The sequence below is a fragment of the Spermophilus citellus genome (assembly GCF_964194105.1).
Source record: "Spermophilus citellus genome assembly, chromosome: 6".
In the NCBI taxonomy this organism is placed as follows: domain Eukaryota; kingdom Metazoa; phylum Chordata; class Mammalia; order Rodentia; family Sciuridae; genus Spermophilus; species Spermophilus citellus.
Genome location: NC_138187.1, coordinates 147844868 through 147857603, shown reverse-complemented (window position 1 = coordinate 147857603; position 12736 = coordinate 147844868). Strand labels below are relative to the sequence as shown.

General features: G+C 36.4%; 1 protein-coding gene across 1 annotated transcript in view; it reads left to right on the top strand.

Annotated features, from left to right (window-relative positions):
• PLA2G4A (phospholipase A2 group IVA) overlaps positions 1-12736 on the top strand; it is a 128339-nt gene that overhangs the window by 84287 nt on the left and 31316 nt on the right. The window contains exons 9-12 of the mRNA XM_081299770.1: positions 6764-6986; positions 7799-7913; positions 9379-9516; positions 9600-9692. Coding sequence (XP_081155896.1) covers positions 6764-6986; positions 7799-7913; positions 9379-9516; positions 9600-9692 — 569 coding nt within the window. The remainder of the gene's footprint in view (positions 1-6763; positions 6987-7798; positions 7914-9378; positions 9517-9599; positions 9693-12736) is intronic.

The window sequence follows — 12736 nt, the reverse complement described above, 5'->3', positions numbered from 1 at the left end:
TTCCTATGATTTGCTGATTTGTGGTCTTTCTGCAAACATGTCTAAGTCTATATGATTCACTAGGTATTCATTTTCTTCTTTAGGGCAAATAGAAGGAAATGCAAGATACTATAGAATACAGAAGAAGAAAAACAATGATTTAAAGCAAAGATATGATATGTTTCACTGATTTGTTTCTGAGTGTGACATTATTTCCTTTGATGTTTTTAAGTTCAGCTACATTTAGGTGGAGAATTACAGCGTCTATATGCATAACATTTATGTCTATTGCTTTGCCTTTTAACAAATGTAAAACATTTCAGAGATGATGCTACATTCTTTCTGGTTTGCCTAGCCCCCAAAAGCCAATTGAAAATCAAATAGAAGTTCTTGCTCAGATGTGATACTCAAATCAGTACCACCTTCTTACAAAAAGTCTGACTCCAGCTTACAAGACCTTTTTAGTCACCCAGCCATGGCAATGCTTGTGTATCATAATATTCTATTTTATATGTCTAGAATGTTAAAGCATCTGTGTCATTTCTTCCTGTGAGGTTAGTATGAGTTTCTTCATTTTTGAGCTAAAGAAAATTTGACTCACAAGCCAAGTGATTCGTCCAAGATTGCTAGCACATAAGCTCAGGCTCTTCATCTTCCTGTACATTCCAGTGTTCTTTCAACGAAACCACAGTCTTCTTATGGACAGCTACAGGGACCAGATAGAGTTCCACATGTAATAATCCTTAGTTTCTAAAATATTTGGCACCATATTCTGTGGTTAAAAAATAGTAACCCAGAGATATGGTTGCCACCTTCTTTATTTGTACCTCAAAATGATTTACCTCCTCTGAAAGAAGGGTGTAGCCCATCATTATTATTTCCCTTGAAGGAAAGAGCAGGCACCTGCCTGTTTAACGAGTACTGGGATGGAAAAACTTGGACCCTTACATTAAATTTCCTACTTAATCATTTTGCTATTATTCTTTGAGTGTTTTTCTGTTACTCAAAAAATTTTAGATTTCTGTTGCCCATCCTAGCATACTGCAAGAAGTTTGCTTTGTTGAACTTCTCTAATAAAGAAAGTCCAGGCATTGAGTGCTGATTTGGGGTATGATTGTGTATGCATGGACTGAATTAGAGCTGCAGGCATTGCTTTGGTTACAGATTTGGGGCAGTTTCTTCTTATATTCTCCTGTTGAGGGGTCTGAAAACAAGTTCAATGAAATGTAATTAAAAGAATTTTAAATCCGTACACACAGCTTTTATGTATGAGTAACTTTTGCTCAATCTTTCAAAGTCTTAAAGATTCTCTCTCTCTCTCTCTCTCTCTCTCTCTCTCTCTCTCTCTCCCCTCTCTCTCTTTCTGTATTCCATTTCTTTAAGGGACAGGCACTCCTTAAATCCTTACAATAGATTGACACTCAAGGACCACTTAATTTCCAAATATGACGGTGCCTTTGAAGTTCTTCTTTTCCCTGACTTCTTTGGGGGGCAGGGGACAGGAGCTGAGGCATGTTACACATTGACTTGTCCCTCTTCCCAGTTGCTCCTGTCATGACTTTTTGGCTCCCTTCCGTCCTCTCGGGTCGCTCTCTATACTATATTCTCTTTGCTGCTCACAGCACCTTCCCCCTGATGCAGGCTTTCCTCCAGCATCTCCCTTGAGCTTTACTTTACCTAGACATCCTTCCTTGGTGATTTCATCAGTTCCTACTACTTTAGCTACCACCAACAACAGTTTAATTTGTGGAACCCCAAGTGTCTAAAAACTTAATAGACAATGACACTGCAAAGAGACTTCATAGAGGAAAGTCAAGTATACTTAAGTCCCAGGAGGCAAGGGTGGAAAGTGCTTTGAGATTGTGTTTTTTTGTTGTTTGTTTATTTTGTTTTGGTACTGGAGATTTATCCCAGGGGCACTTTACCACTGAAACACATCCCAGCCCTTTTATATTTTTTAATTTTGAGACAGGATCTCACTAAATTACTTATAGCCTTCCAAAGTTTTTGAGGCTGGCCTTGAACTTGCAAGCCTCCTGCCTCAGCCTCCTGAGTCACTGGGATTTTAGGCATGTGCCATCATGCCCACCCAAATAGTGGTTTTTTAAAAGAGAGTTTAGAACTGGGTTTGGAGAGCTTCAGTGGTTTTGTCAAGAACAATTTGATAAAGTAAATAAGTGTACTTTTTGATTGTGAAAAACGCAAAGGATAAGAAATGAATCGTTCCAGGGTGAAAGTGCAGAAAGTGGGAATGGGAATGTGGGACATGAAAGAACTATCGTTTCAAGCACTTTGGTCAGAAAAGGAAGAAAAGTACAGTCAATATTTGAACACAGTGTAGAGCTCGAGGAAGGGTTTTGATTTGTTTTGTTTTCAGCACTGAAGGTACTTGAGTATTTTTGTAGAAGTCTGAAGTGAAGGAATTAGTGTGGAGGGATGATGAAGGATAAGGAATAAAAGGATCACAGATAGAAAAAAACGATTCAGATGGCCAGGCATGATGGTGCACCCCTGTAATCCCAGTAGCCCAGAAGGCTGAGGCAGGAGGATCTCAAGTTCGAGGCCAGCCTAAGCAACTTAGTGAGACCCTGTCTCTAAATAAAATTAAAAAAAGGTCTGTGGATGTGGCTCAGTGGTTAAGTACCCCGGGATTCAATCTCTAGTACCCCAAAAAAGAAAGAAAGAAAAAAAAAACGATTTAAACAGAAACAGGAGGCAAGATAAAACGCACAGATGTGAGCCATAAAAAGAGGAGACATGTCCATGAAACAGAAGAAAATGTGGTCCGATGATTCATGGTAACAATTCTGTCTTGAAAAGGATAGTGAGAAAATAAAAAGTTCAAAGGAAGGAATTCGGAAAGACTTGGAAAAACAAATTACAATTCTGGGTGGTGTAAGTTTTTGTATTCTGCTGATACGTGACCATTATTTAGCAGAAATGAGGTAACACGGAAATATCAGGAGAAGCCCTGGACCTCCCAGAAAGTTTTCTGTGAACACAGAATAGAATTTTAGATAATACAAACGTCCCTTCTGGATACTGCCTTTATGGTAATTATTTTTGGATGTTACCTGTATTTCATTAAATCTAGGTGTGAGCCATAGCTTGAGTAACCTAGGGGAATGACGATGGCAGTCTGTGTTCTCTGAGGGTTTTAGCACAGTTCTCTTCCTCAGGGGATGTTCTCTTGCAGCATTAAAGTCGGCTACTGGATATTAGTTGTTTATAATAATATTATTATTAATAATAATAACATTATTATTAATAATAATAATTGTTAATAGTAACCTAGTCGGTGTTATATCTAGAGCAAAAGGTGAGTATCTCTGTATCTATGGACAGCAGGGCCCAGGCCATCTAATTGACTAAAATAAAATTTGAGAATAAGAACTTTCAAATTTAAAAGTATGAAGGATTCCTGGAACATGGTAAAAGGAACAATTTTAACAGAAGTTGTCACATTAATAGGGATAGGCTCAAAAAGCAAGACATAAGTAGAAAGAACATTTTGTTTGAAGTGGGTACTAAGCTTGTCTTGGTCCCTAATGAATCCTTCCAACTTAGCACAGTGCCTCAGTTGCCTTGGATGGTTTTTGAATGGCTAAATGAGGACCTGTATAAGTGACTGCGTTTTATGGGGAAAATTCTTGTAGAAATTTCTCTAAGGTTTCAGGATATTTGCTTCACAAATGTAGAAGATCTTCTCAAGTCATTCCAAATTCTAGCTGATGTATGAGAATCACTTTGATTAGCTGATGTATGAGAATCACTTTGATGTTTTTTAAACACAAAAATTCCAAGTGTATACCTCTGAATATTCGGATTGAGCAAGTCTTGGGGATTAGGTACTGATATCTTCAAACATGAGTTGTATGAGTTGGAGACAGAGATTTAACTGAAGATTTCTTCTTCTCTGCCATCATTTAGTTTTTAAAATCGCACACTTATGAGGCATTTAGATAGGTGTTGCATCAGAAAAATATGTTAAAAATGAGAGGAGATGTTTACAGAATCATAATTAAAATAAGTATAAGACCCTTTCATTTACTAATCAGTTACAGAAGCTGTTAGATCTAAGATACCCACCTTTTCGAAACTTGATTGGTATAATTGGAAATTAGTTGTTAGTTAAGAGATCAAACTACATAGTTAAAAATTGGGATCATATTTTTGTACTTTAGATGGCATTATATACACAGAAGCCAGTTATATCTGAACCTTGCACTCACGGAACTAAGGAAATAAAGAAGCAGAAAAAGCTATTTAAGATTAAATAGTTGCACAGCAAAACTAGTTGTTGCCTATTTTTCCTTTTTTAGCTATCATGAAAGCCAAAACCCAAGTGTTGGATGTGACTATAACGTCGGATGTCCAACTCACCCTGGCCGGTTCTGAGGCATATGTATTCATAAAGGTTGAACCACAAAGACCACTAGTCCAATGCCAGTGGCTGAAGTAGTCTAGGCTCTTCTGTTGCATCCCTAAGTCAGCTGCTGCATGAGAAGGGAAGAAAGAGAAGGGTTAGGATACAATGAGTGTGTTCACTTCATCCTCCAAACAGCAGAAGTGGACTGTAGTCATTCTGCAAGGAGCAATAAAAGAATCGGGCTGACATCTGCATGCTTTGTGGCCCCATGGAAAGACCTACCTCTTAAACTATAGTGCAGAGTCTCCGATTCTAGGCAACACCTAACCCATAAGGAGGTGGTTAATGTTGGGAAGAAGGGAAGAGACCTTCTAAAGGCAATCTACCAGGCAGATGTACTTGTAAAATTACAGGTTAATTCATTTTAAAGTCCAGCTAAATATAAATGGAGAAGGGAAATCTTAGTATAATGGAAATAAGATTTGAATAATTTGTACAGATCATTCTGTGAACAGTAGGGAATGGTGACTTCCAGGAGTAGGATGCTCATATCATTTCCTTGAAACTTTGGTTTTAAAAACATTGTTTCAGTGACTAAATGGATTTCTACTGACATTAAGTCTTTGCTTATTTTACTCATATGTACGTTTCCTCATTATATAAAACATTCAAGTCCTTGAATATAAGCAAATGCCATCATAACAATGTGTGCATTTACTGAAAATGATGAGTATCCAGAATATTAGATCTCCGTTGATATGGATGATCATGTAGACTTTGGAAAAACTACAGGAATGGATGGATAATGTATCTTTCAAGTATACTAAGCTGTACTTCTATAGATATTTGATGATTATACCAGGCTTGAGTTCAGAGTAAACCTATTCAATTTATCTTTACCACATGGGTACAGTTATAAATGAAATTTGTGTTAGAAAGATCTTTCAAGAATTTTTTTGTTGCTCTTGTTCAGCATGTTTTTGGGGTTTGTCACTCTCCATTTTAAAATTTATCATTATTCTCAATTTTTCTGCAAGAAACACTGAATCCAATCAGAAATTCTAATGTATTGTGAAGGTGAGAACAGTTTGGTCACTAAAATGAAAATCTTGTGTAATACATTTGAAAATAAAAACTATCAGGAAGAGGACAAATTTTGAATTCTAGTCTGCTGTTATTAATTGGGGAATATGAACCTGTTATTAAAATACACCAATCCTTTCTGTCCTTGTCTTTAAAATGGAAGATCTGGATACCATTATGGGTCTTTGAGACAGCGGTTTCTGAATAATTAGCTAGCACGGTGCTCAGAGCATAGCAGAGTCTCAACAAGTTAGGTTTTTTCTCTTCCTGAAGAGACAATAAGTCTTAGGGTAATCATTTTGTCTTGAGTCCCAAGGAAACAGGAGATTAATTCCCACTCCCCCCATGCTGTTTTGTGTTTGATTGGATGAGGTGGTGGAGTGTTTATATCTTTCATTGTGTTTTATTCTGTTAGTTCAATAGGCTGTACTTACCATATGCTGGGTATTAGCTGGTCACTGATGTTAAAAAAAAAAAAATGAATGAATAAGCAAAGTTCTTCTCCTGAAGGAAATCACAATTTATTGATGGATTCAGATAAGGAACAATTGCTATTCTCTATGAGATCTGCAATGCTAGAGATTTTGGTTCACATGAGGAAAGTCAGTAATTGAATACATATTGTCTAGATATCAAATACAGGCTCATGGTGATTTCCAGTATCTTGTGATGATTCACAAGAGGCCAAATGTGTAGTGTCCAAGAGGCTTCACAAGAAATCCCTTACCATACTTTATTCTTCTCTGGAATTTTGCTTTCAAATTCATATTCTCAAGATTTCTGAGGTCTACCTTTGGCAAGGTTTTGGGTTTTGTCTACTTGGCCAGTGAACAATTAAAAAAAAAACCCAAAACATTAGTCAGGAGATTTACCATTCATAATAGTGGACAGCACATTTTTCTGCTGGTAGATAATCCTAACAGAAAGTCAGGTCATCGGATAGCTCTGCTACTATGGCATCCAGAGGAGTTGGTTTACTTACATGACTCAAATGTTTTGGTGTTATTTGTTTCTAAAAGTCTGATAAAGATGCTCATTCTTGGCAACTAGAAAGTGATCAGGAGGTCTGGCAGGGCATCCCCTGTCCTGGACTGTGCATGGAAATCCAGTGTTCCTCTGAGACTCTTTTCCTTTGCTTTCATTGTAGACCAGCTCCTTTCTGACTGATGTATTCTTTTTCTAAAATAGGTTAATATCCTCAATCAGATTAATCAGTTAACCAAATATACCCACCATCGTTTATGTACCTTATGATCGGGAGTGCCTGTTTTCTTAGGAGACTATCAGGTAATGCTCTTGATCTTTACAGATTGTGTTTTGATTTCTTTATAGGTACATGTCAACCTTGTATTCTCACCCAGATTTCCCAGAGAAAGGGCCAGAGGAGATTAATGAAGAGCTAATGAAAAATGTTAGCCACAACCCCCTTTTGCTGCTCACACCACAGAAAGTTAAGAGATATGTTGAGTCTTTGTGGAAGAAGAAAAGCTCTGGCCAGCCTGTGACTTTCACGGACGTCTTTGGAATGTTAATAGGAGAAACACTAATTCACAATGTAAGACACAGTTCCATCTACGATCATTTTAATACAAGTAGACTCTATATCACAGTATTTTGAATAAAGTGAAATACGGGACATTTGGTTGATGTCACTCAGCTCAACTTATTTTCTCAACGACGTCTACGGAGTACGTTCTCCCTGACAGATATGACAACTCTCCTGCATTTCTAAATGGCGCTTCTTCATTCATTAAAAATATTAGTTTAGATGTGTGGAGAAGTGCTTTCATAATCCTTTGCTTTGGAAAATTCACATTTTTATCGTCCATTCCCTGCCTCCCAGGAATGGTAATCTCTTTAGATAAGCTTTTTAAAATAGAAGAAACAAGTGGCATTTTTAAAGTAGAAGAAGAATGAAGATTGCCTGGAAAGAGTCGGAAGAGGAAGTGGACCACAGGAAGAAACGCACTTGACATGTAGCCACAGGGTGACATTTCTTCTGAAGATAAAGTAGAGGAGACAGAGAAAAAAGTCTGCGTCAGGGACTCCAGGGGATAAATATTTTCCAGTTTCTAAAGTTGCCAAATTATTTTTCAGGCTCCAAAGTTGCCAAATTACTTTCCAGTTCAAGTAGAGACATGTCCCTAGAGCTAGGATTTTTATTTTTGAGAGGGGAATGCAGATAATTGTTTTCAGAGAGCTTTAATTTTGTTATTTTTATTCAGGACCCACAGGTTTCTAGAAGTAATAAGGTTTATTTTTAGAAAACCCCGAGCACATTGATTGAAAGTACTACTTTAAATAGATTTTATGTATGTTTATCTGTCCACATATTTAAAGCCACTTCATCCATTCTTCTTTGGACAGAGAATGAACACTACTTTGAGTAGTCTGAAGGAAAAAGTCAGTGCCGCACGATGTCCTTTGCCACTTTTCACGTGTCTCCATGTGAAACCTGATGTGTCGGAGTTGATGTTTGCAGGTAGGTATGTCCTTTCTTAGGGCCTTTACTGGGTCCTGTGCACTGTGGTTTCGATGCTTTTCTTTAGAAGAAGATCATAAGTTTTAATTTCAGCTTCATAATTTTCTCTAACATAAGAACATTTGAAAATACAAATTGCATGAAAGTAGTTTTTAGTATCTTTTCATTTAAGTAATAAGATAAAAAAGAAATCATGACTATACTCAATAACTTGTTTGCTATCCACTTCTCAGTGATAGTTGACAAGACAATGAACCTAGTGCTTTTAGGAAATGCAATGTTCTTTTACTCATTGGTTATACTTTCATTAATTGGGTAATATATATTTGTCATGTAAAATGCTATTCTCATTTTTTATTATTAAGAACCTAAAAAGTACTAGTTTATACTTGTGTTGGCCAATGGACAAAATCCCCCATTTTAAAGTACATCTCAGAGAAAAACATTTGCTTTTTCTGTAGCTTCACTTCCTGGGTGCTCTAAAAGTAGACACGTCATACTTCTGGGAGCCTCTGTCAGTGAGGTGGAATTTCTGACTGGCTGGTGGGGTTCATTCTGTTTTTAGGAAAAGTATCCAGAGACTTCTGTCATACTGTCCTCTTCCCTTATTGTCCCTGTCACCATGTGTTTCTGAGACATGAGCATGAAACTTTGCATTGTGATTCTGGGAGTTAGAATAAATGGTTAATAAGCAAAATTAAGTGAAGATGAAGAAAAAAGAAAATGTTAGAAAACATTTTCATAGACTGCTTATACTGTCAGAAAGACTTCAGTTTCTCCTGTCTCCTTTGTAGCTTTTATACCTGTTGGTTGTTTTTGCCGCAGGCTGGCTGGGCAAAATAACCAGGGGGTGAGCGACAAGGAACTTGTGAAGGTTGATACAGTGGGAGCCGCTTTATTGTAGGACAGTAGAGGTATATATACATTACTGAATACACAGCTTGACTCAATTTAGCATCATCCAGTTACAGCAATCAGTCATTAAGGAATCCTCATCATCTTAATAATTATACACAGCTTAACTTAATTAACATCATTGGATACAGCAGTCAGTCATTAAGGAATCTTCATCATCCTAATGGCTCCCTGGCGTTACTTCACAAACCACTCCCTCTGACAAAGTGCCAGGCGCCATCTTGACTTGTCTGTGACCCTCAACATGTTTTCACTCTCACATTCTTTAGAATTAAGATAGACTTTATAAAAGATATCTGAATTTTTAAATGAAAGTGGGTATTCATTTGGTGCAAATAAGAAAGGATCTCTGAACTGTGCATTTTGTTCATCCAGAGGCTTTTGTTCTTCAACCTGTACGCAGTGTCATATACAAAATGGGCCTTTGGTTAACATTTTATTTTACTAATTTGATTAAATAAATGAGAATAATCAGAGTATTGTTGAAATGTGAATTCTTTTGTAGTGTTTTCCAATTAATGACATATCTTGCTTTTTAAAATACTTTCAGATTGGGTTGAATTCAGTCCCTATGAGATTGGCATGGCTAAATATGGTACTTTTATGGCTCCTGACTTATTTGGAAGCAAATTTTTTATGGGAACAGTTGTGAAGAAATATGAAGAAAACCCCTTGCATTTCTTAATGGGTAAGTGATAAAAATCTTTCATTATGTTGGCTATTTCTAAATCCAGTTATATTTTAAATCATTCTGTTTCTGCTTTATTTTAGGTGTTTGGGGCAGTGCCTTTTCTATATTGTTCAACAGAGTTTTGGGAGTTTCTGGCTCACAAAACAAGGGATCTACCATGGAGGAAGAATTAGGTATTGTGCAAATATGCTTACCTTGATCAAAATCATGCTACATGGATAATTTTCACACATACACAGAACATTAAATCTTCATAAGGATTTTAATTATTCTAAATTTATCAATAATTTGGTTGAATCTACCTAAGTGTTTCTGAATAATCAAATATAAGTTATATCTTAAGTATTATTCTGACATTGAAGTTGTGGAATTCATAAAGACTGTTAGGTACTAAGAATGGTTTATACCAGCGCTTATCCATTCCTTTTCCTTATGATACTTCTAAAAATGCTATTTTTATTAGTGAATGATCTTTTTATTTTAAAGTAAGGTAGCTTTTTAAAGATTATATTTATCAACAGTTGAATGTAGTATGATATGTAAAGAAAAAAATTCATTCTTGTGACAGTTTGTCTACCCCTTAAATACTAACTCACTAGAATTCTGTTAGCATCTTATGAGATGTTAATTTACAGTAAAATGGAAGAAAAATTTTAAGTCATCTTAGCAAACTAAAATTAATGATTTTATTTAAGTCTAACTCATTACTTCATAATACATTTAAAATAATATGTAGAAAACTTGGAAAAATAGATAAAATTAATTGAGGACCAATGGTATTCATTTATTATAAGAATAATACCATAGAAACATATATTTTCTTCTTTTTTTTTTTTTTTTTTGCTACCAGGGATTGAACCCAGGGGCACTTAACAAATGAACCACATCCCCAGCCCTATTTTGTATTTTATTTAGAGAGAGTCTCACTGAGTTGCTTAGTGCTTTGCCATTGCTGTATCTTGCTTTGAACTTGTAATCCTCCTCCCTCAATCTCCCAAACTGCCGGGATTACAGGTGTGCGCCACTGCGCCCAGCTTTATATGAAAAACATAATTGTGACATTAATTAGAACACTCAAATGTGATCATAAGAAATGTTATCATTCCTGCAAGAATTGAGTTGATATTTTACTTGATATTCATATTTAGTGAATTTCAATTTCTACATTCCTTAGTATTTTCTTTAAGAGTATCATTTGTACTTTTGGGTCTTAGTAAGAAATGGAAAAATGATCTTATAATTTCATTAGTGGCACATATCTTCCCATAAAAAATGAGGACAAACAAACCAACAAACAGATAAGGCACCTTGTGCAGGTGCTGCTCCTGTCCCCTGGGCATTCATCAGGTAACAAGTAGGAAGGGAGTGGCTCTCCTGAGCCTGCTGTGACCTGTAATCCAGGTGGTGTCCCTCTCATGATATACAATAAAGCAAAGTGTATAGAGATGAAGTGACCTTGCCTGATGTATTTTAATAAACATTTTATCCCGGATGAATTCCTTGTTCTTAAGCATAATTTTGTGGAAGTCCTCAGTGTTCCCTAAATTATGTGAGGATTTTGAACAAGGAAGGAAGGGAGGGAGGATGGAGGGAAGGAAGGTGAACAGAAGAATTACAAGTTTGGAAGCTTGCTTCCTGAACTTCTTCTCTATTGAATAATTCAGATAAATCAGGTTTATTATTATTCTTCTCCTAAGGCAGGAAGAGAATAGGACTGAAATAACACACAAGAAATGGGCAGACCATGGCAGAAGGCCAGGGAAGAGGAAGAAGTTTATCCTAAATGGTCCAAGAAGATTCCCTGTTGAGAAGGCCCCTTTGAGGCCAGGAGTTTGGCAGCTTAGTTACTTCTTCTGTGTAGACTGAGGTAGAATATGGTGTGCTTGGCATTCACTGGTCCACAGGATGCCGGTTAGTTACCCGTACCTCAGACTGCATAAAGGTTTCCAGCCATGAAACCAGAGAGGCCACTGCGGGCCACCAAGGACTCCTGGTGACTGGTTCCTCCTTGGCTGACTGAGGTCTGCCTGTTAGAGGGGTGCTGGGCCGTGGTCTGTCTTCCTGTTTGTTTTCTCCCTTCTGAAGAAAGACCTTGTGGCAAATTGGACCACAATCTAGTAACTTTAAATGAAATTGTTTATTTTATCAAAGGAGTTTTGCGAATTATTTTATGCTTTTGAAAAGAGAGCTATGTATTAGAGTGGACATACAAAATGGAAAGTTCAGAATATTTAGCTTTTCATGCCATGAACACTTCTTTAGAATGAAGGCAATGTTTTGGTGAACAGTTTTCTTAAATCAGAGCATCAAGTATAACCAAAGTCAGCAAACAAAAGTACAACAAAGACTAAAGGAAATGTTCAAGGAAAGAAAATACATGTAGCGTCAGACACACCCCCAACGCATGTGACATTTGGAGTAGATTGTCGTTAATTTGCCCTCTCCTTTATACAACAAGATTACTTTCTGTCACAGTCATAAAGTAAATAAATTATAATATTAGCTTGTGAACATTTTATTTTGTTGAATTCTATAAATCATTCTAGTAAAAGAAAAATCTAGATCTAGATCTTTTCATTGCACACTCAGTCATTTGGGCACAAACCATTTCTGTGATTCTAACATGTAGAGTCATATGGGAAAAGCCGATGCCTTGCCTATATGTCTTGGAGTTGGAAGTCTCAACGATAGTTCTGTCAATAGAATTTATAAATAGGGAGCTAATTTCTTATAGTTAAAAAGCATTTATTTACTAACTTATTAGTAACAGAAGGGTGGGGAGTTACTACCAAGACTGGTTTTATATAAATGTTTAAAGGAAGTTTGATTTTTTAAAAAATGGTGATCATGAAAATGATCATTGGGCTCTGTTGAAAAAATAAGTAGTTATGCTAGATTTTACTAAATTTGCGTTAATGATTTAAAGTTGCTAGTTTTAGTTTTTATAGCTGGTCTTTTAGTAAGTTCTGAAGGAAGAACCAATAATTATCACTATATTTTTGCATTTTGATCAAGTTCATTTATTTAGTTAATGAAAATGTATGGAGCACAAAGCAAGTTCTAGGCAGAAATGAGCAAGGAGGACATAATTTTCATCCTCATGGAACTTAGGGTTGGCTAAAGAGATCTCTGCCCAGAGTTGAGGAATAAAGTCAATGAAAATGACTCGTAAGGTCTTATTGCAAGTGAGCAGATGAGCTCACCAACCTTAGGGAAT